General features: G+C 37.9%; 1 protein-coding gene across 5 annotated transcripts in view; it reads right to left on the minus strand.

The window, feature by feature from the left end:
• Window positions 1-25,196, minus strand: part of AKAP6 (A-kinase anchoring protein 6) — a 503,914-nt gene that overhangs the window by 293,103 nt on the left and 185,615 nt on the right. For all 5 annotated transcript variants that reach the window (XM_027570975.2, XM_027570977.2, XM_027570978.2 and 2 more), the window contains one exon: window positions 7,396-7,647. In XM_027570975.2, the coding sequence (XP_027426776.1) occupies window positions 7,396-7,647 (252 nt within the window). The remainder of the gene's footprint in view (window positions 1-7,395; window positions 7,648-25,196) is intronic.

The following is a 25,196-nucleotide window of genomic DNA, read 5'->3' on the forward strand; positions in this document are numbered from 1 at the left end:
CATTCCAAACTCCCACCTAAGTCAGAATTTTTTTCTTATAAGCTCTCATAAAACTATGTTGTTCATTGGACCAACATAGTTTTATGAGAGCTTATAAGAAAAATGATCTCACTGATATGAGGAATTCTTAATCTCAGGAACAAACTGAAGGTTGCTGGAGTGATGGGGGGTGGGAGGGATGGGGTGGCTAGGTGATAAGACATTGGGAAGGGTATGTGCTATGGTAAGCGCTGTGAATTGTGTCAGACTGTTGAATCACAGACCTGTACCTCTGAAACAAATAATACATTATATGTTAAAAAAAAAAAAAAGAAGAAGAAGAAGATAGCAGAAAGGGAAAAATGAAGGGGGGGAAATTGGAGGGGGAGACGAACCATGAGAGACTATGGACTCTGAGAAACAAACTGAGGGTTCTAGAGGGGAGGGGGTGGGGGGATGGGTTAGCCTGGGGATGGGTATTAAAGAGGGCATTACTGAATGGAGCACCGGCTATTATATGCAAACAATGAATCATGGAACACTACATCAAAAACTAATGATGTAATGTATGGTAATTATCATAACATAATAAAATAAAAAAAATAAAACTATGTTGTTTTTACTCTTAGCATTTACCTCAATCTGTAAATAAATACTATTGTGATTACTTGATATTTGTTTCTCCCATTGGTTTTAAGCACCACAGGAGTATGAATCACATAGAAAATGGTTGACTCAACAGAACACTTGCAACACTTAGCATGGTGGTATGCACAGAGTAGGCAATCACAGATGTATCTGTTGAATAAATGAATGAATGCATGAATGAGGATGTTTTGGAATGTAACTCTATGACTTCATGTAATTTCTTCCTCTGATTATGTAGTTTTAGTTGACTCTAGTGATTAAAAGCCCAAGTTTCAGAGTCCAATGTGGCCATGAGCCAGTAGCCTGATGTCACTAAACCTCATTTCCTTCATTTGTAAAAAGCAAATGACAAGCCATGTCAAGGGCTGTTGTGAGTCTTAAAGGAGTTAATAACATGAATAGGTGCTCAATGAATGTTCACTCTTATCACTTATTATATTATTATTTTTACTAATCAAGTATATTGAGGGGGCAAGTTTCATCAAAATGAGAGGTATCCCTATGCTAAATTACACGTCACAAAAATGGGAAACTAATATTAACTGCCAATCTCAATAAAAATTATCTAAATGGAATTGTGTGGCTTTTATGCTTCATACCTGGACCAAACCCTTTAAATAACAAAGTCAGAAGCCCAAACCACCAAGGAATGAGCCAGCCAAACAAAAGCCACACTTTATGCAATTTTTAAGAGAGTAATATGGAACCTCTTATTTAAAAGCAGGTTGTATTTATTTAAAATTTTTAAATTTGGTTGTTCAGTACTCAGAACCTATTCCTTCACACAACCACTATTATAAATGATGGTTAAGTTCCCAAGCTATCCCTTAAGTTGGTATTTAAATTACTAACTAGGGCATTAAGGAGGGCATGTGATGTGATGAACACTGGGTGATATACGCAACTAATGAATTGTTGAACACTACATCAAAAACTAATGATGTACTGTATGTTGGCTAACTGAACATAATAATAAAAAAAGAAAAGAAAAACAAAACAATAAATAAATAAATAAATTACTAGCTAGTTGAAATTTGCATTATTTTCTATCATTTTTATCATAAAAGTACAGCACTGCAGCTACTTAGGTAAGGTGAAAGAGGTTTTAAGTAAAAGTGTTTCTATGATGGGTAGAGAAAAAGAAATTTGAGAGTTCAGGTAAAAATTAGACCCCTACAAGTGTCAGTCACCTGTTTCTTTAGCCCTGGGAAAGTATTTGGTGTCCACTGTGATGGTCACAGACTCCTAAGATCGGGAATACTGTTAGGCTTGAAAATAACTGGTACTCAATAAAAGATATTAGATGAATACATGGTGTGAGACTACATTTCAGATAATAGGGTATGGCTAAGTCTTCCCCTGAAGATCCCTTCCCTAGCCAGTCCTTTGTTTGGGAAAGAAAATACCATACTCAAAAACACTTGGTGCCCCAAAGGGACCCCTCTCCCATCCTGTTCCCAACCAGGCCAACTATTTCTGTACATGGCTGACTGTCACTCAGGGGTAACTATTTTTAATAAGACTGCATTTTTAATGTGGAAAAAATCCCTCCCTGAAAAACAAAACAAAGAAGAGCACACAGCATATCCATTTCATATCCTAAAGACCAAATGATAAGCATCTACCCATGCATTGTTTTTAACAGTTTGTTATTAAGAACATTCTTCAAAAGTACTTTTTCTAGATTTCACCATGCAATTTTTAAAAAAGAAAGTTCCCTGAAGTATCTCAGAGGAGATGAATAATGAGTTTCATTTCTTAAAATATTGCTTGGTAATACTAATATTTTTAGCCCCGTGGCTTTGTTCTGGACCACTGTCCCAGACAGTTTTCTAATGCATGTAAGTAATAGTCTCAGGTGGGTAGAGAGGTGAGGAAGAGTGCACATTGTTTTTACAGTCCTTTTTAACTTCAGAAATATCACATTTAATTGTGTAGTGCCATTAGCTGTGTCATGGCTGCCTAGCAATGTCTCAACTCAAATGTACCTCAATTTAATATGTTATGAAGCAGTTTCTCAGATGAAGCTTACGTTTTATGGAGATGGTAATTTATTCACTTTATTGTTGGCTTCAATTTTCTCTGAGACATCAAGGAAACTCTTCCCCCCCCCAATTTGAAACAAAAGTTTTGCTTTGTTCCTCACCCATAATTAAGTTAACTGAAGCTCTAGTTCCAAATGTCTTCTTAGATCTTTCTTTTTTTAACACTACATTTTGCTACCAACGAATATGAGATAATATTCATAATTCAGAGACTTGAAGATCTCCCTATTAAAATGCCCCCAAAGTTCTATTGGTGTTCACTGTTACTTCAAGGTCAGTTTTGTACACTGACTTAGTGTTCTTACTGAGAAGAGAGTTGGAAATAGAATTTTACTGTTTTAATCATGGGTACAGTAAAAAATTTTGTATGCCCCCCCACCCCTTCCTCCCCTAATCTCACTACATGGTGTTTGTTACATTTCAACCACTAACATATACATTCACAGACCTCTTACCAGAATGCCACCCCCCCCCCGAGTCTTCAGACCACATGAACTAGATTCTTGATCAGATTCCTTTTAGGCCTACCATCTTGGGATTCTATGGTTCTGAATATGTTCTGGAGAGCAGCAATAGACTGAGAGGAGCAAGTAATGATAGGAAAATGGAAAGCAAAGCAAAGTTTACTTTCTGATAGGCAAGGGGAAAATACACAAAAATATTTTGATATGTTTTATTTATACTATAGTCATTATTTTTAAGAATCTCCATTTTCTACAGGCGAAAATTATAAGTCAAATGTATAATTTCCAAGATAAATCCTAGTCCACCAACCTGAAATTGTATCTCCCTCTTCTATCCCTAAAGCACTGATTATCTGCATTATTTAATTCAATTCAACTCATGAGATTTTAATTTACAGTGATACAAACAAGGTGCTATGGGAGATAGAGATGATTCTAATCTGGTACCAAGACTCATGCAGTTCGAATCTAGCATGTACTCTGTCATGATATAAATGGACCTATGACAAGGGCTAGTAGAAGAACACACAAAGTGCTTCGGGTACGTGCTCTAGAAAGACAAATGCATTCCCACAGAGAGGGTAAGTATCATGTGGGCAAAGTGCTTACTTACCATACCATCTGGCATATGGTAAGTTTTTAATCACTGTTTGCTATTGTGTTCATATTATTAATAGTTATCACTACCTGTGTGATTTTACCTCTCTCAACCTCAGTCCTATTACCAATATCATCTGTGAAATAAGAATACCAGCACCTTCCCTGCCTATCTCCCAGAACTGTTTTGAGGATCTAACAAAAATATGAAGGTGATTCCTAAGATGTATTATTATTCATCTTTGAATGCCTAGTGTCTAATATATATAGTAGGAAATCAGTAAATATTTAGGGGAGATAGAAAGGAAAGCAGGAAGGAAGGGAGGGGCAGAGGAGAGGCGGAAAGAACTACTATTATTATAATAGAGCTCGATTAAGAGCTGGGTTTGTTTGTTCTATTTAATTATTCCTAGATTTATGTCCTTAGGTAGTCACTTAACCTCTCTCAGATTCAGTTTTTCCATCTATAAAATGGAACTATTTTTAATATCTCTTACGCTCCTTACTAAATGAAACAATAAATATAAAGTGTTTATCAAAGTATCTGAAATATGAAAAATTTCAGTACAACACATTTTTTACACAATGTTGAGCTTTGCCCTATTTTTTTATTTGTTTAGTTGGTTGGTTTTGCTTTAGCAAAACATTTCCTAATTTGCTTACAAAATATGGTCTGCGTCATATTTAAATAAAAGAACTAAACATGCATTTTGTTTTTGCAAAGAGAGAGAGAGAACTTGCCCTTTTTTCAACTTTCCAACTCATTCTTTAATGTGCTCAGGAACTCAACTAACTTACAAAAAGAGAAAATGAATTCACTTTCACTGGAAGGACATCTACGATTTCAGTTTATCAGCCTGTTTTACGCCATTTCCCTCTTCATTCTATAAATTTTTAATAGCTTAATGTATTCTGATAAAGCTTAGAATTTTATCCTAATTCCCTTCCTGTTTTCCACAATCCCATGTGCTTACTGGCAAAAACAAATACAACCAAGCAGTCTTTGAAATGTTCTCATGGAGTCACACTAGGGGCACAAATAGGATAAGGTTTCCATAGCTTTAGGAAGGATGGTAATGGAAACAACTGTTTTAATTCATAGAAAAATATCCACAAAGCAGATGGCTAAGAATCCACTGTTCTTTTACCCTTCATTCAACATATTCTTACATATTTATGACAGAACTAAACAATTTCAAATATGAAAATGCACAAAATTGTTTCCAATCCAATCTGTAAATAACTGTTGAGCTCACATTGTAAGAACCATCATGGACACTACTTAATATAAACTCGAAACATAGAGCAGTGGCCAATGACAGTTAGCCTCAATGGCTTTTCATCGTTACCTGGGCTACCATATCTTGAATAACACAAGTTCAAATGAGTGCATGATGAACGTATTCCACAAAACAACAACAATGATAACAATAAACCCTAGCATATTGCTATATCTCCTGCTCTACAACAAAGAGTTGGTGATCAGCAAATGGTTATTTAATGAATAAATATGTAAAATGAACTGGTTTTCTCCAGTGATTTCTTATGCCCCCCTCTAGGAGTAGAAAGTGGTCAGATCTGATGACTGATCAATACTGGATGTTGGACAGAGCCAGCAGGACACATAAGGAGGAACACTAACAACAACAAAAATATGTATAGATTGGGGATGGCAGGTAGATATCTAAAGAAGGAGCTCTTCAGAATTTAGATCTATCTTTCCCAGTTCTCATCTCTACCTCATCGGTGTACACCTCAGGAATACCACATTTAGGATAGAGTTGGACAGTTTGGGATTCTTTGTAGTCTCCCAGGACCACAAGAGCCCCAGTCAGGGCCCCTCTAAGGATCCCATCTGGCAGGAATGGCATCTGGGCACTAACATACACACACCTACGTATTCATTCTATGATTAAAAAAAGGACTCTACCAAAGTCTGTATCACCTCCCTCACTGCCACAGTAACAGGAAAAGCCAAATGAAAACAAAGAACATAAAGCTAGAAGTGAGCCCAGTAGCTTTTGATTCTCATAAACTTCCAGGGCCTATGGGGAATTTGCTGAAGCAAGAGCATCATTATTATGAAAACAATAATTAACAAGTATAAATCATTTATGAGAATAGGCACAGATTTATTTCGTGTTGCTGAAAATGTTGGAGCCACTGAAACATTAATTAATACTGAATTATGCAACACTCATTGTAAGGCCTTTTAATCTTATTTATTTATATAAATAAACTTCCAAAATATATATTGTAAACTTCTACAATATATATTTTATAAACTTCTACAATATATATTTTCCACAAAACCAAGGGTAGGGCATGAATGTGGATATCAAGAGCCAAGGGACTATATATACACACACACTCTATGATTCTATATACCATATCTATCTAGCTATCTACACACACACACACACACACACACACACACACACACACACACAGCTCTTGCTTAATTAGCACAATGCTTTGCTCCTATAATGTCAATTTTATGTGGGATTAGGAGAGTTCATATGGATTCAAATTCACTGTGTTCATTCTTTTTTCTTTTAAGATTTTATTTATTTATTTATTTGAGAGAGAGAGTGCAAGCAGGAGTGGGAAAGAGGTGCAGAGTGAGAGGAAGAGGGACAAGCAGACTCCATGCTGAGTGTGGAGCCCGACACAAGGCTCAGTCTCACAACCCCAAGATCATGACCTGAGCTGAAATCAAGAGTCTGATGCTTAATCGACTAAGACACCCAGGTGCCCCCACAGTATTCATTCTTCAGCCATGCATCAAAAGTGACAACAACAAACTCTTTAAACTACTCTTAATATGAGTACAAAAAATCCAAATACATTGGTTGTGTAAAATCCTGAAGCTCATTTGACTCATTGCATCCAGAATAATTTTTTCAAAGCATGAATTTAATCATGTCAATTCCCCTAATAAACTCTCCTGTTGTCCCTGAAGTCCAAATCTTCTAATGTGACTTTTCATCTTCATAATCTGACCTCTGCTTCCCTATTAGTTCAAATCCTGGTGCCTTGAACTTTTTGCTCCAGTGTTGTCTATAGCTCTCTGAGCTTGTTATTCTCTTATTTCTGGATCTTTGATGAAGCCGTCCCTTCTGTCTAGAACCTCTGTTAGTCTAATCCTGCTTCTCCTTCAGGTCACAGATTGGACTCACTTCTTCTAGAAAAGCTTTCCTGTCTGAGTTAGGTGCCCCTTCTCTGTCCTCCGGTGGCATCATGTGGACTTATCACAAGCTGCCCTTAATGTCTGTCCTTTTGTCTTTATTGGGTACTAGACTCCTTGAAGGCAAATGTACTAGACCACATTTTGATCACTATTATATTTTTAGCACCTAGTGCCTAGCCATAGTAAGTGCTCAATAAATATTTATCAAATAATTGAATGGGGAACAAGAAGCCAGGTTAGCACCAACCACGATGGGTGGTATCTGTGCAAACTATCAGGTGTGAATTAACTCTGGTCTAAAGTTTTATTCACATTAGAAGGGCCCTAGCCTCCAGTCACTATACCTAGATTCAAAGCCCAGCTCAGGACCTGATTTTTTTACCTACAAAGAATTCCTATCCCACATCTCTGAACTGAAAACATTCTCCAATGGTCACACTTGATAGTGCATTACTTGGCTTCAAATACCCACCTCCTTTGTCTCTTCGGAGAAAGCTTGCAGAATGTCCGTCTGCCTGGTGTAGTTGCCATTGGCGTCCTGCAGACCCTGCAGAATCCGCTCCCGCAGAACAAGCACGGAGACTCGGAGCTGGTGCCAGAGGAGCTGTACGGCATGGATGTCTACAATCACATTGACGGAGTAGGACAGCAGCTTCAGGGAGAACTCCGTTTCGAGGAGCGCATGGATTTGCTCCACATGATCTGAAATATCTTCACAAATGTCCTGCAGTAAAGAAAAGCAAAATATATGAAGACTATTTAGCCTTATTCTAGGGACAGGGGTTGGGGGGTGAGTCACTCCTTCACTTGACACCAATTGTCAGGGCCCCCAATCAGGTAAACCACATGTTGGATGACTGACTTGCCTTTGTTTTAGATCAGATACATAGTGGCAGGCCGTATTCTTGGGCACTGGCCCTTCAGTGCACGCAGCTAAGTCGATCTTTTTGTAAAACAGAAAGGTGCTACTATTCTTTCCGATTTAATTATTTCACTTTGAAAGTTTAGCCAAGGTGAGAGGTCATCTCACAAATCCACTCTATCCTCTTTATTTACTGTTTGTTTGGGATCCTGGCAAGGGAGCCAACAGCTATTTTCTGGGCTAGTGGTGAGCCCCTCTGAGTGCACAATATTTCAGGATACATGCATCATCCAGATACTGAGCAGGAAGAAAGATGGGCTAGAATGTGTGCTTCATGGGAACTCCCAACCATTCTCAATGAGCCAGAGGGTCGCCTTTGGTGTAAGAGACAATTGCCACATTTTCACAATAACAGGTTTTAATATTTAAATTCAAAAGAAATATCTAAATTTCAACCCACACTTTGTAATCAGAATCACTCTTTTCTTAAACCTTTCTATTTGAGTATAGTCGACACACAATGTTACATAAGTTTCAGGCGCACGACATAGCGATTCAACTTCCTAAATGTTATGCTATGCTCACCACCAGTGTAGGTATGATCTGTCACCATACAGTGCTATTACAATATCATTGACTATGTTCCCTATGCTATGCCTTTTATCCCTGTGATACTTATTCACTGCATAACTGGAAGTCTGTATTTCCCACTACCCATCCCCCATTTTACATATCCTCCCTCCCCCACTTCCCTCCAGAAACCATCAATTTGTTCTCTATATTTATAGGTCTGACAGAATTACTCTTAAGAAAGCAAGCCAGAGCGAAATAAGTCAATCAGAGAAAGACATGTATCATATGACCTCACTGATACGAAGATTTCTTAATCTCAGGAAACAAACTGAGGGTTGCTGGAGTGGTGGGTAGGAGGAATGGGGTGGGTGGGTAATAGACACTGGCAGGGTATGTACTATGGTGAGCGCTATGAATTGTGCAAGACTGTTGAATCACAGATCTGTACCTCTGAAACAAATAATGTATTATATGTTAAAAAAAAAAAGAAGAAGATAGCAGGAGGGGAAGAATGAAGGGGGGTAAATCGGAGGGGGAGATGAACCATGAGAGATGATGGACTCTGAAAAACAAACTGAGGGTTCTAGAGGGGAGGAGGGTGGGGGGATGGGTTAGCCTGGTGATGGGTATTAGAGCACGTTCTGCGTGGAGCACTGCGTGTTATATGCAAACAATGAATCATGGAACACTACATCAAAAACTAATGATGTAATGTATGGTGATTAACATAACATAATAATAAAAAAATGAAATAAATTTAAAAAAAAAGAAAGAAAGCCAGAAAAAACCCAAGGACAAAGAAAGATAAAAATACAGTTTAGTTTTTAAGACCTGGACATTTTAAACAAAAACATTATTAAATCAAAGTTTCAATCTTTTCCACACATACTATTAGGTAGGCAGACTTGGTGTTTGATATGTCACTTGTCCTTACAATTTCCCAAACTTTCATTGTGCTGTCAGAGGCCCCAGCATGAAATGGGTAGCATCAGTGGTAGTATTTACTTGAGCAATTTGAGTCCATTAAGCATCAAAAGGATGTACATGTCAGCTAAAAGTACTCAGTGATTCATTTTTAGTTATGCATCAGTGATTTTTTTTTAAACGGGGCTTTTATTTATGATTTTTGTTAAGGCTAAAATTTTAGGATAACATTTGAGGTCTGAGTCCTATCATGAGTATCCAGTCATTCTGTGCTGGAAACATAACCTTTCAATTTTATATAATTCAATTATTTATTTCTAAAGAAAAACTAAAATGGAATCTGTATTTACTGTGTAATAGTAGGCTAAAAAAAATCTCTTGAAGAATGATGGAAAGTTGTGCTGAATTTTTAGTAATAATGTATAATTCCAATAAATGTTCCAGTATTATTTCTTAAAATCCAAGAACTAATTGGTGATAGTTACATAAATTGGTGGTAATAATTTGATATAGATTAAAAGTTTAAAGAGATGTTGGAGTCCTAATTAGGTAAAGTTCTTACAAATGTGGCCCATGAGCACATGCAGTCCAAAAGAGAAGTGGGGCAAAAATCACATCACCTTATTAACCAGTACATGGGAACCACTCACAGCTAGATTAGCCAGTCTCTGCTGCCCTTCCGCACATGACAGCAGGTGTCTACTGCTATCATCAAATATCCACATTGCCTGAGTCTCAATGGATGCCTGCTTGGAGCATCTACTCTATTTGTCCCCTACACCTCTTATTCTTGATACCTCGACCACCATCCCAAAGCAAATGTCCTGTATCTTTTGCCCTTTTAGGATGCTCATTTCTAGGTAGTACTGTGTTACCTTGGGAAACTCTCTTCCTCCCACTGCTGATCTCTTCCAAATTCTCTGTACTTTCCTGGCTAATATTTTGATTCCATTGTAAAACAAACAAACAAACACACTACTTAACTTTTTCATGGAAGAGTACATCCATCTCTGGCTCTTACCCAAACCTGACTCTGTCCAAGGTTCCTGCTTCCCCCACTGCCCTTCCAGTGAAGGCTGTTCATTCTCCTAGCCCTCACCTGAGAGATGGGAAGCAGAAGGCTGATAAGGGAGGGGCAAGCCTCACTGCTTCTTTACCACTTTCTGATCATTTTTCTTTTGCCCTCATACTAACAGCCTTTGTTTTCACTAGGTGCCTGCTGTCCGCTAAGCCTTCCCAACTTCCTTCTTCATGACTAGTCTTCTCTTTCACTCCTCCACACTGAAGACTGCAGTGGCTCAGTTTTCCTCTCCATACCCAGAAGACCATTATCTTAGGTACTTCAATATTCACACTGATGAACCAACCAACACCCTAGCCTCAAATGCCCTTTACTCCACAACCCTTAAGACCTTCATACCTAATCCCCTGGGATAACTCTGCCATAGCTCTACTTTGAACCTTGTCATCACTCCACCTGTGGAACAATATCAGAAAGTCCCCTATGCCACTAACCTCTCTTTGTCTGACTTTTTCACTCCCATTCTCCCAGTACAGGTGCTCTTCAACCCCACTGGGGCCACCAGCCCCATTTTTCTGACATACCAGCCCCCTCCTAGCACAGCCTCTACAATGATCACTTCAACCACTCCCTTGGCAGTGTTCTCCACTTCCTCAAACTCTTGATTTCATAATTTGGATTTGTTAGTATCAATCTCCTGGGTCCCCCTATGATCCTGCAGATGCAGAATACATTATATACCTAGGAGAGGAAAAGGTTTGAGTAACTTTTATGCCACCTGCTCTGAATACCCAAATAGGCATTTCTCAACCACACCATTCCCACCCTCCCATACAATATGTTATATATAATCTTGGCACCATGAAAACTACATGCCATCACTCTTCTTACACATAATTTGGCTCCTCCATGATGAATGTAGGAACTTAGAGCCAGGTCATGGGTCAAGATGGCCAGGCAACTATCCAGGGGCACTAAAGCATCAACAGTGCCAGTTAAGGTTTTCACACCCTCCTCCTAACATATCTGTGAAATATAAATTGGCCCTGTACCTACAGAAGCAGATGGGCCCTAAGGAGAAAGAAACACTGTCCGCACAAGAGCTGACCTCCCTCTATGGAGTATTTTGGCAATGTGCATGTGCAGTATCTGCTGAAATTCTGAAACTAAATAACTTTCTGGAGTCTATACATTTATTTAATTATTTTTATGCCCTCTACTCTGCTACCAGGTGTCTGGTTTGACAAAATTACATGCACACACAAATTGTAGAACAAGACCTGCAGAAACCTGAGTGTCTATAAGGGAGATAAGATCAAGAAAGGGATGAGGATGTTGAAGATTGTATGAGTGACAGCGTGGAACCCTTCCAGCATCAAGGGGAGAGATGGCTTGGTCCACCAGTATATCTTCTATAAAGCAAGTTATTCCTGGAAATTCATCTTTCATAATATTAGCCTGAAATTATCCCATTTCTCCTGTTCATACCTAATTCTGGTCAGTATTCTTATCAATTTCAGCCCTTCTCCCCATTGTTATCTCTACCAGACCTTTCTTTTCTGACCTTCAGATTCCTCTCCTGACTCCCAAGTATGCCTTAACTGGGACAAAGTGATGATGGACAGATCCACCAGTCCAGACTTTTCTCGTTCTTAAAACCCCAAATTCAGTCTCTTGCCCTTAAAGGCAGCTCTCATCTCTTGTATGCCATGTCCACAAACAGAGAGCTAGAGGACTCTGGGACTGTGTGGAGGTTGGGGAAGGCAGATCCAGAGAGGGGCAACCACGGATACCAAGACAAACTGTTGTCCTTCAGAAGCCTGGAGTTGGCCCTGTTGTCCTATTCTATTACGAATACATGAAAGCAAATACATCTAACTTCCTATAAATATGGCAACAAAATGCTGTTTCCTATAATTATGAAGATTTCATCATCATCGTCAGAATGTAGCTTCATTCCCAGAGTTTATATTTTGGTATGTGAGTGTTCTCCCCAACTAGAGGGTTGGTTCCTCAGTGCCTCTTCATATAGTTAGTGGCTATCAATAAGTTGGACACTCAAGAATTCTGATATGGATCTTACTTTAACATACTAACAATGAACAAAAACTTAACTTTTGCAGATAGAATTATTTAGTTTTACTTTTCAATATCATCAGTTGGTATCAATTACTTTAGCTACTTAAAATCTCCCATGATTCTACATGAATTTCATTCATTCCCTTATGTCTTTTTCTCTGAGAAAAGATGTTCTCCAGCAAGCGCATTTAGCTGACTAAATCAACAGACTTCTCAAAGAATAATAAACTTTTAATTTTAAGTTGAGGATAGTTTTTAAATGTTCTTCAAGCAATAACATTTTTTATAGATCCTCAAATTGTCCCTGGTACAACCCATAATTATTAAGGATAGAAGGATAATGTCTTTAGAAATTAGTCACTTCTGTTTTCTCAGTGAATATGTGGAGCACCCACTATGTGCTAATCCATGCACTGGGGACACAAAGTTGAATAATGCCAGTGCTTGACCCTGCCATTGTGGAGCCCCCTGCCAGGTAGGAAGGGTCATGTAACCAGAAATCATAATTGGGAAGGTAAGTGTTCAGAGAGAGTACACAAATGAGGAGGTAATGACTGTGCCCATGGAGGCAAACAGGAAAGGAGCAAGAAAGCTTTCCTAAGGAAGTAAAGTTTGGGTCTTGAAGGAGACAACCAGGAGGATGAGGCAGAGAAGAGCATTCCAGGGAGTAGCAGGTGTCAATGTGGTCTCCCTAAATATGGACCTGGGGTTTGGCACTGATTTTCCTTAGTCATGCCCTATTATATACAACCCATAAAGGGAAAAAAATTGATTTCATCAAAATTTAACTGAAATTAAAGATATTTTTAGGGAAAAGATAAGTTACCAGGAAAATATTTGCAAATCACCTATCCAATAAAGGATTTATATCCAGAATATCATAGCTCCCTCTGATCTATGGGAGATACGTTCCAAGAACCCCAATGGATGCTTAAAACAACAGATAGTACCAAACTCTATATATATATATATTATGCTTTTTCCTATACATACATTCCTTTGATAGAGTTTAATTTATAAATTAGGCACAGTAAGAAATTAACGACAATAATAAAATAGAACAATTTTAAACAACATGCTGTAATAAAAGTTATATGAATATGGTCTCTCTCTTTCTCAAAATATCTTACTGTATGGCTCTCACCCTTCTTCCTCCTATGATGTGAGATGAAAAGACACCCAGGTGATGAGATGAAGTGAGGTGAATGACATAGGCAGTGTGATGTAGTGTCAGGCTACTACTGACCTCTTGACGATACATCAGAAGGAGGATCATCTGCTTCCAGACTGCAAATGATCACAGATAAGGAGGAACTACTGTATATAAAGAATTTTCAAAACTCAACAGTAAGAAAACAACTGATCTAATTATATAACGGGCAAAACACTTAAACACTTTACCTAAATGGGTATAATGATGGTAAAAGAGCACATGAAAAAACTTTCAGCCTCATTAGCCACTAGAGAAATGCAAATTACAACCACAATGAGATACCTGTATATACCTATTAAAATGGCTAGAATAAAAAATTTGCAATAATACCAAGTGCTGAGTAGTTCCAGAACAACTGGAACTCTCCTACCCTGCTAGTGGAATGCAAAATGGTATAGTCACTCTGGAAAACAGTTTAGCAGTTTCTTATGAAGTTAGAGATACACTACCATAGGGCCCAGCAATCCCACTCCTGAGTGTTTACCTTAGAGAATTAAAAGCTTAGGCACATTCACAAATGAAAAGAAGCTACTCATAATCACCAAAACCTAAATGCCCTTCAGTGAGTAAATGGATAAACAGACTATAGTACATCTACATAATACACAACAAATGGGGGGAAAATCTACCGATACCTGTCACAATTTGTCGAATCTCAAAGGCATTATGCTAAGTGAAAGAAGCCAGGCTCAAAAGGTTAAATGCTATATAATTCCACTTATATGACATTCTCAAAAGAAAACTATAGTGATGAACAATAGATCAGTAGTTGACAAGCACTGGGGTAGGGAGGGCATAACTATAGACTGATAGCACAAGGGAGGTTTTTTGGGGTGATGGAATTGTTCTGTATCCTGAGTGTGGAGACAGACAAATCCACATATGGGTTAAAATTTGTAGCACTGTACACCAAAGAAGAAAGTCAATTTTTCTGGATGATAATTTTAAAGATAAAAGAAAACCAGTTTATAGTCTTTTGGTAAAATGCATATAAAAATTAGTTTTGGGGGGCGCCTGGGTGGCTCAGTTGTTAAGCGTCTGCCTTCCGCTCTGGTCATGATCTCAGGGTCCTGGGATTAAGCCCCGCATCAGGCTCCCTGCTCAGCGGGAAGCCTGCTTCTCCCTCTCCCTCTCCCCCTGCTTGTGTTCCCTCTCTCGCTGTCTCTCTCTCTCTCTCTGTGTGTCAAATAAATAAAATCTTTTAAAAAATTAGTTTTGGGTCACATATTCCCCTCAGATTCTTGGAAATTAACAAGAGCATAGTCATAAGGTCATGGCACTACTACCATTATCCCTGATGCGACAACTTCCACATTATTTTCTGGCAAGTATAAAAGAAAATGAGGGTAATTTTGAGTCCATCTCAAAGTGAATTAAAGCAAAGGGCAGTGGTTAACATATCTTCAAAGTTGCATAAGATTTTTTCCTTAGACATTACTGTGTTCATGTGGGAAAGTATATCTTGTCCATTTTGCTTAATTCACATCCAGCACAGTAGCCTCTGCGGCTTCACAATCACTCACAGCATAAAATGCACCAAAAACATTATGTTGCCAACTGCCCACTTCGCTCAACCTTTCTGATACACTGTGGCCTCAAAACTGCAGCTGCTGCCGCCTATCTTTGAAACAGGAATCTTCTATGGTTACTGAGGCTGCTCATACAAACACTGACTGACCTGAGACTGTTTACAAATAAACTCTAGCTGGTTGGGCATTTTTCTTTTAATTTAGTTGTGTTTATGTGAGAGAGGTGACTTTTCTTTTCTTTTTTTCTTTTTTTTTTTTTTTGTAGGATTGTTGTATATTTTCCAGTTGTAACTTATTTTTTCTCCACAGATACAGTGCTTTTATGTATTTAACCAGTATGTTCAGTTTTCACCAGCATGTGATAGGGATGAGGGCACCCTTCCTGTGAGTGCTCTAATGCTTCAGTTCCTGCAACTTGTCCCTGGGAGAGGATCTATTTGCTGTCTCATCATAAGGCCACCTTGCCCATGCCCATTCTCAACCATTCTCAAAACATCTGGAAGGTTTTCTTGTGAAATGACAAGTATCCATGGATCAACATCCTTCCAAAGTGGCCCAAACTGCCAATCTCCAGGCTGTGCGTATTTGGAGGGAAGCCCACTCTTCCTGCAACTTCCTCGCCTGGGTACTAAAGCAATACTTGGCACCTCAGTTTCATGAAGTCCCATAAATACAGTCCTTCCCCTTCTCTCTGTTTCTTGCTTCCCCATATGCAATCCCCAAATGAGAAAACACAGAAAATCCCCCCGATACCTACAAGTTGCTTCTCCATGGGAAAAAACAAAAACAAAAACAAAAACCCAGTAACTGGCAGGCATTTCTCCATTCATCTAAAACCCCAAATAATGTTTCTTTTTTTCTTCTCCTAAAAATAATTTTAATGTTTCTCTCAAAACATTCCTGACTTATATTTGTGTAACTGCAGGACACATTCAAATGGTTTTTCTAAGAAACTATGAATTAAAGCCTGCTTTTTAAAGGACAGTCAGGCCTCCTTTACTTCCATTGTTTCCCTATCACAGTTTCAAAAATCTCAAACCCTTAGCTTAACCAGGGCACACCATTATATTTAGAAAAATATAAATAACATTTACGAAAAGTTGTCATGATCTAAAGTCGGTAAGAAGAGAACTAAATTTTCTGTACATATTTAAAGTCTTAATATAAAACACCATATCATCATGACTGTTCATTTTGTTTACTAGGAATTTTAGAAATAAATGATTAAAGTATCCTTTACCCATATGCTCACCATATGTGTGTGTGTTCACTAGAAAAAGCTGAGAAGAAATTCTTACCTAATACATGGACTTTATATTTTAAAATACAGATCAAGGGAACATCACAGTTACTTAGTTAAAAAACCTCACAAGTGAGCCATTTGAACTAAAACTTGCAACTTTATGTAAAAACTTCCTACTGCAGAGTCATCTTCAGTTGATGTTCAAAACTGTACTTTCTCCAAAAGACACACAGATGTTCCTATGACAAGGCATTTTATTTCCCCCAGATTACACTGCTCCCTCATTTTTTTCCTTCCTTGAGAAAATATACTGTCCTAATGGTCCTAATTGCTTCTTTGTCATATTGAAAATGACCGTAATGGGAGGTTAGGAGGGATGCTGAGACTTTCTTTGATCATCACAGTACATACCTCTCTCCAAAGTTTTAAGAACTCTATGGTTACAAATAGTGGTTATCGTTTTAATTGCTAAAATCTGGAAAGTGTGAGGACTGAAATGAGATTATTTATGTGCAAATGATTTTGCTGTTATCATTAGCTATAACTCATCCATTTCCCTGACCAGACTCATCCACCTGTGTGGATGCAGGAAACTTGCCTTAATTGTCTCTGTATCTATAATGCCACACTGCTAGGATACTGCCACACATTTGGTCAGTGTTCAAAGGATGTTTGTAGAATTAGACTCAATTAAATAAAATACTGTTTTTCACAAATCAAATTGAAATCTCTATAAAGCAAGTACTAGTCTAGGTTCCTTCCTTAAGTGCATCCACACCAATTGGCACTCATTTGGCAAAAGAAAGCAGCTGACATTGGATGCCAATTGTTCTGATTAGTAGAGCTGCTGAAAAATCATGTAGGTTTGGGAAAGAAGAGAGGGTTATAGAAAGGAGAGGATGAAGATGCTAAATACAGACTTGGAAGCCTTCACACTTCCACTTTCACACTCTCAAAGTCTACTTTGCCTTCGAGTGAGAAAGGACCAGCAGAAAGTTCTGTCTGGCCATACCTACCCATATCCAAATCTAGACTGTTCTTCTTCTCATGATTTGAATTTTCTTGTTGTTGTTGTTAGAACTGTTGCTTAAAAACTTCAGAGGATTCATTGATTGAAATATCACATTAAATTCCTAATCCCAGGCTCTCTCTTATATGAGAGGGAAAAAATTCTGAGTGAAAACGATGAGAAAAAAATTGACAATTGCTATTGCACATTAGAGAAAATGGGTTTTTTGTTTGTAAAGATTTATTTATTTGAGAGAGAGAGAGAGAGTGCAAGCGGGGTAGGGGCAGAGGGAAAGAATCTCAAGCAGATTCCCTGCTGAGTGCAGAGCCCAACGCGGGACTTGATTTCATGACTCTGGGAACATGACCCTGAGATTATGACTTGAGCTGAAATCAAGAGTCGGTCACTTAAGTGACTGAGCCACCCAGGCACCTCAGAGAAAACTGTTTTCTAACTGGGCTATTTGCTTAGACACACTCACACACAGTGCTCTACATGGCTCAGCTAGATAAAGGTTCAACATCTAAGTGCATTCACTAACAAAAATCACAGCTATGGTATTGACTCTAAACTGCCCATTTGGAAATTGCTTAGAAGATCTATACTTCCCACATCTTTATAGAAGTAATTTCAGGTAGGGGTGCCTGGGTGGCTCAGTCGTTAAACATCTGTCTTCAGGTCAGCTGATCCCATGGTCCTGGGATGGAGCGCTGCATCAGGCTCCCTGTTCTGCAGGAAGCCTGCTTCTCCCTCTCCCATTCCCCCTGCTTGTGTTCCCCCTCTTGCTGTGTCTCTCTCTGTCAAATAAATAAATAAATAAATAATCTTAATTAAAAAAAAAAAGAAGTGATTTCAGGTAGAAATGGACTGAAAAGTCAGTGGTGGTTCTTACAGTGTAGTGTGCTTGTTAATCGTGTAGATTCTGGGGCTGCTCCTTTGAAGAGAGATGGGACCAAGAGATCTTCACTTTCTTAAGCACATAGTGGCCATGATGCCAGTGTTCTCGGCACCACACACTGAAAAACACTGAGCCACATATGGATCATCTGGCTAGGCTGACTCTGTGCAGAACTATAAAAAAATAAACCTCCCAGCACCTTGAAAGGTAGCCCACTTCTGACATTATCCAGATGTATCTACGGCAGAACTTATATTCTTTTTGCCCCGGGATATGATTTTCCACAACTTTATTTACCCACTGCTGACCACACTGTGCTAATCTTGAGGACAGAGTTAGGTTTGTGGACTTAACATGCTTTTTTCCCCCTGTTTTTTTTACACTTATATTATAGAATGAAACAGATATGGGAAATCACACAAAAATATATAGCTTACTAAATTATTATAAGACAAACATCCTTGTAACAAATATCTGGATCAAAAATTTTCCAGCCATATGCCCCCCCTTCCCATCATAAAACCCTCTTTCCCTGCAAAAGTAACCACTATCCTGACTTGCATAGCAATCACTTTCTTGCATCTCTTTCTGGTTTTATTACCCAAGTATGCACTCTTGGATACTACAACTTCCTTTTGCCCAGTTTTTCATTTGCTATGACCTTTAAGTCTTTTTAGATCTACAGATTCCATCTATATTCCTTTTTCATATAATTTATCTGTTGAAGATCCTGGGGCATTATATCTGCAGAGTTTCCCATAATTGGGATTTGTTGATTGCAGTCACCATGTTGGTTCCTCTGTCCTCTTTACTTCCTACAAACTGGCAGTTGAATCTTGAGGTCTTATTAGTTTCAGGTTCAATTTCTTTAAGTACTATTGTGTTCTTTCAGCAAGAAGCTTTTACCTTTGGTTTTGTTCTTTTTTGATAGTTGATGATATCCACTGTTCTGGTAGTTGGTGCTCTGTGCCTAAGTCTATTAATGCATTGGAGATTGCAGAATGATGATATTATATCATTTTGTTTTCATTTAATAGCTGGAATAACTTTATTAGAAGATGCTTCCCTTTATCAACTATTTATTTACAGTGATACGATTCACAAAGGAAAGTCAAGATAAATGCTTGATTCTTAACCCAGTTTTCAAGATAACGAATTGCTCTTCTGTCAAATCAGAAGGTAAGCAACCATTTGGTTTACTTAATATCAAATACTCATTGACTTAGACATATGTGATGAGTTTTGATTCATTATAATGCTTAATCTTATTGAACCTCAGACTGTCCATCATTAGCCGGTGGGATCCCCTTCAATTTGACTTCAAGTTGATTATTCTAGTTGTTTTTGAGAGCTTCCTCACTCATCCTGTATATTTCCAGACTTAAAATTAGGCATTCTTCTAAAAAGCCTTGGTTTCCTTTAGTGGGAAGAGTTTTTTTTTCAGACTACCATCTGGGTAATAAGGATGCTCATTACTACTGGATTAGTCATTGTAGGTTTTTTTAATTAACAGAGACAGAAAATATTAATATTTAAAAATAAAACAACTTGTGAGATCATAATGGTATTTCCAATTCAAATTCATGACTACAGTGGTTTTATCTAATATCTTCTATACTACATCAGTTTCTCCTTTCTTCCACACCAAGAATCCTGGTTCTCAAGAACCAGTGGGGATAGAATTAGAAGACCCCATAATTACTCATTTGTTTTATCTCATATCACACATAGGATAGTTTCAGGATAATAATACTAATACTATCCTAATACTACTATTAATACTGGCCCTGAAACAAATGACTAGGTCAGGCATTTATGAAGATACCTGTCCAAAGGTATTTGTTACTGTAGAAGAGAGCAGGGTTACCTTTGGTTTGTCTTTAACTATTCTTTGAGAGAAGGGAAAATATACCCTAGTCTCACATTCACCACAGTTCACATTATATAGATGAAACGTCTGAGGGTTTTCTAAGTTCCTTTATGATCTTCAAGGTCTTCTAAAGGGGAAAAAAAGCCCCAATAAAAATATGACTAATAACCACACGACCACTGGTTCTCTGGGGAAGGAAAAATGTTTTGGTTTTAGAAGGCATTCCTTGAGAGCCTTCTTGCCTTGGCAGACCCTTCTAGTCTATCCAGTCTCTGCAGACCATCAGAGAATACGCATAAGACAAAAATCAGTGAAGGAAGTAATCAACAACACACCAAAGAAACTGCACCATTACATGCACTCTAGTACTAAGCATGCCAGGTTATGTACTCTTTTTTTCTTTCCAGTATAACAACTACAGGGCATAGGGTGATTCTTACTCATTATTAGTTTAAAGCTATCCAGTGATAATAGGTCTTCTCTTTAAGCAATGGGCTGTGAGGCTCTTTTTACTTACCATCTCACATGGCCAAAGTTGTACAATTTATGGATTTGCTTTGTTTGTTCAGTGGTCTATATGTCATTTCTGTCTATTTCTATAAGATCTGTCTTCCTTAGGAAATTCCTATGTGTCAAGAGCTTCATTTGTCTATTTGCTTTCTAGAGTACAGCACCACATGCAAATAGATTCTTAATACATGCTGATATTAGTGATATTGAATTCACAAACCATGAAATAGAAGCTTGAAGATGATCATGAGAAAGAATAAATGAATCACAAGATGTATCTAGATCATTTTGTAGCAAGCTGAGTGTCAGAAAGTCTGAGTTCTTGGTCCTGGTGTGTCCTGACTTCCTGTGTCCCAGTAGATCACTGAGTCTCAGCTTCCTTATCTATAAAGACAGTGCTGGATGGATGAACTCTACTTTCAAGCTCCAAGATTTTCTTTTGTTTTCTTTCTCTTTTATTTTGTGTACCCCTCCCACAATGCAGAGTCTGAGCTTTAGTTACCCAGAAACTTCTGTGTATCTCTGAAAATTCTGGTAAAATGACTGCTATTTCCTAAGAGTAGCAGAATGAGCACTAGATTGGGAATCAGGATACCTGAGTCCCACTCCTGCGGACAGTGGGAGGTATCTCTACAGCTCTTACCAGTGACCCTGCCACAGGTTCTGAAATAACAGTGCAGATCCACATACCAGGCAGAGGAGGAAAGATCTATGGTTTGTTCATAATGAGGGCCAAGACCTCCACCTTCACTCCAGGGTTAATGTCCTGAGGACCCCTTTGGTTGTGTTGTCCTTAGTCACCATAGTAGGCTCAGGCTATTACTCTTCCCCATCCTGTGTCCCTCCCACCCCAACCCTGCCTCTGGCAAACACCACACACACACACACACACACACACACACACACTCCCTTGAGGCTCATTTCCATCTGTCTAAACCACCATTACTCTCTCTTCATTTCAGTCATTTAATATTTCATTTTCTAAAAAATCTATCAATACCTTTTAGCAACCTAGATTTGATTACCTGAGGTGGGAATTTTCTATTAACTCTCTTGAAATCATTAAGCATTTCAAGTTATAAGTGATCTTATAGGTTCATTTATAAATGCTTTCTCTTCACCTATTCATAAGTACTCTTTATACTGGGATTAAAAGGTGAAGGCAATGAAAGCCCTATTTGGGATTTCATTGCTGACTCATGATGTGACCTTGAGCTGGTCAACCTCTTTCTTAGATGCACTCTTTATATATTTAGATCACTAAGACCATGGCACAGCTTCTAAGGATGCGTTTCTATGTCTTCCTCCCCCATATAAATATCCACAGCAGCTACCTTGGCCGTTGATTTGTATTTAAACTCCCACAACATGACTATTGGGAGCTAACATTATAGACACAAGTTTTTAGATCTCACATTTGAGAGTCTAGAATAGGAAACGAAACCTTATAGGATCAGAGTCCTGTGAAGAACTAATTTTAGGGGCCATGAGTAAGATCCTGCAAATGAGGTAAAATAAATCCAAATTCTAAAGCACCAATGCTATCCTTTCATGTAGGGCAGATGGTAATGCAAGTCATCAATTAACCTCCTGGATAGCTCCCATTGCCTCCCATTGACCCAGTAATTTCATTCCTAGGAATCTCTCCTAAGGCAAGAATGGATTTACCTATTGAAATGTTATCACAGAGTTGTTGATAATGATGAAAAATTCTACCAACCAAAAAAAAAATCAAAAGAAAGGAGATCGGTTTTTGAATCACTGTACTGTACACCTGAAACTAATATAACATTGTACGTTCATTATACTTGAATTTTAAAAAAAAAGGCAATTAGTTTAACACGATGTGATGTTTCATAGAATGAAAAAGTACACAGATGCCAAAAATGACATTGCACAATATATTTCTTAGCATCGGATGTTCAAGACACATTGTTAACTGAGAAAAATAAGTTATAAAAGAGTTCTATAAGAAATGATAGCTATGTACACTCAGAGAGAAAGAACTAAAAAAGATGTCAAAGCTGTTGATAGTATTTTCTGTAGGTGGCAGCATTACAAATGATTCTTAATGTACTGTTTGCCTGTATGTTTTAAATTTTCTCTACTATAGATTCATTTCTTTTGTATAAAAGAAAAAAAGTAGAAGTGAAACAACAACAGTGTCCGTAGCAAAACAACATTCAAGGAGTACAGGCAAACTATGCAAAGTAATATGAAGTACAATATCAAGGTGACTGAAGAAGATCAATGTCAAAGGAACAGGATCCTCAGACTCCCAGTATCCTTTTTGTGTAGAGAAACCTTCACTTCATCCATACCCATCATTCTCTTAGGTACTAACATTAATCACTGTTATTAAGACTTTTAACTCTATTTTTGCTTGATTACTTTTTTTAAGCTTAGCAGACTTGAAATAAAAACATGGGTGAGGGAAAGACATTCAACATGAAATGAGTGGGAACATAAATTACTCATCATCTCTTCCTCTTAATTTGATTGATTTGTCCCAGAGTATGGCTGGATAGACCATAAACCCTCTTCTACATTTTCATATAAACCCACAAGCAGGGGATGTTTCTGAAGACAAATTCTACCAATTGATAAAGTAAGATCTTGTTTATCTCCAGGAGTGACCCCCATTCCCTAGGACTCAGAATCTTCCACTTTCAAGCTACTCCAGCCTATGAGTAATTACCAGAGAAGTGAAGACATTTAAAGGGAATTCAGTGCTCCCTTGGGGGCATACTTTATGTAAATAAGTAAAAGTTCAGTCCTTCACAAATGCTAGGAATTATTGAAATAAATAATTCTTGCTAATTGATTTATATAAATGTTTACCTCCATCAACCCAAATAATTTGTCTTGGTGGATTTGTTTTGTTCCTATGCTCATCCCTTCATCCACAGAATCAAAAAGAGCAAAATGTATACACATCTAACACGTTTATGGGAAATTTAATGCTGAGCATCACAGCCCAAATTAAAACACAAAATTCAGCTTATATCTTAGTTTAAAAAATCCATTTTGGTATTTCGCCTGCTCCATGCTTGACTGACTCTCCATATTAGAACCCCTCTTCAGCAAGCACCAGACATACAAAGCAAGACAAAAGTTATTGAATTCCAATAATGTGGTTTTAAATCTACTCTCATTGCCCTTTTCCAGAGGCCCCTTTGGGAAATAAAAATGGATCAAAATAACATATCTGACCACCAAGTGCAGCAACCATCCATTATTAATGTCCCAATGACACATCAAAATGGAGGACGAAGGATCCATTCACACAGTCCTATAACACCAACTCAGCCTCCTCAAAGGACTTTACACTGGAAATCAGCAACCAGCTAAGAAATAAATTTGATTTCAATGCACTTTCCAAACATCCAGATTAATTTTACCTATAAAATCATTTTTAACTTCATTGCTTACTTGGATTGACTATAAACTTAGTGAGGAAGAACTTTCTGATTACACACACAGAATTCTATTCATACCTAACAATGAGCAGGGTTTCAGAAAGCACACAAATGGAAAAGCAGGACAATAAATGAGCTCAGAGCAAGCACAAATATCAACTGAACCTCAGGTCATTCCTTTCAACATTTAATCCATGATTAATAATCTCCTGCCTATAGTATCCTAAGTTTTATGCTCCTCTACCCCAATTAAACTGTAGGCAGAAACCATCTTATGAATGTCTAGTGAAAAATCAGATGTGTACAAGTTAAGTTAATAATGAATAATAAAATTAAGGAAACAAAACAAAGGGGCAAATGAGCTGGTGATATAGAAAATATGAATAAGAAAAGACTACAAGAGAGATTTACAAGGATAACATAATTTATATTGTTTCTTTATGATTTAGACTTTATCTACTTTCTAAAAAAAGGAGAAATTGAGGGTGGCTTACAAATAATAAGGCATACTATTAAAGGTAAACAAAAAAAAGCAGGAGGGAGAAAGATGAACAAGACACTTAGAATTAGATAGTTGCTGCACTTAAGCATTCAGTTAAGCACTATGGAAGGAGGAGAAAAATGCATGGCCATAAGTGGATGGCTGAAGAAAAAGACCTGCTGTGGGAAATGAGAGACATAAAGGAATTATCAATAGTTAATACATGAGAGTAACAGTAGATGATTTTTGTAAGTAGAGTGAACTAAGACCTGGAACACCCAAACTAGGAAGATCTTGCTTCTTGAGAATTGCATCATGACATTAAATGAAAATAAATCAGACTTTGAGCATGGCAGGCAAAAGCAATTGAGAGAGCCTGGTGCAGAGACACCCAGGCTGGAAAGGGCTGAATTCAAATCGGAGAGGGAACACTGACAAGGAAATTCCTAAGGAAATTTAGCTCTGGAACTAGTGAAAAGTGGACTCTAATTAAACTTTACCCTTTTTGCTTGTCCACTTACACTACACAGAGGATCTGTGTTCCAGGACTGCTCATACAATTGTCAGGAAGGTTCTCACACTCCAAGCAGAGGGTTGAAGGTATGTGTAGGATGATATGGTCCAGAGGGACCTCTTTTCCTC

Source organism: Zalophus californianus, chromosome 6 (genome assembly GCF_009762305.2).
Source record: "Zalophus californianus isolate mZalCal1 chromosome 6, mZalCal1.pri.v2, whole genome shotgun sequence".
Taxonomy (NCBI): domain Eukaryota; kingdom Metazoa; phylum Chordata; class Mammalia; order Carnivora; family Otariidae; genus Zalophus; species Zalophus californianus.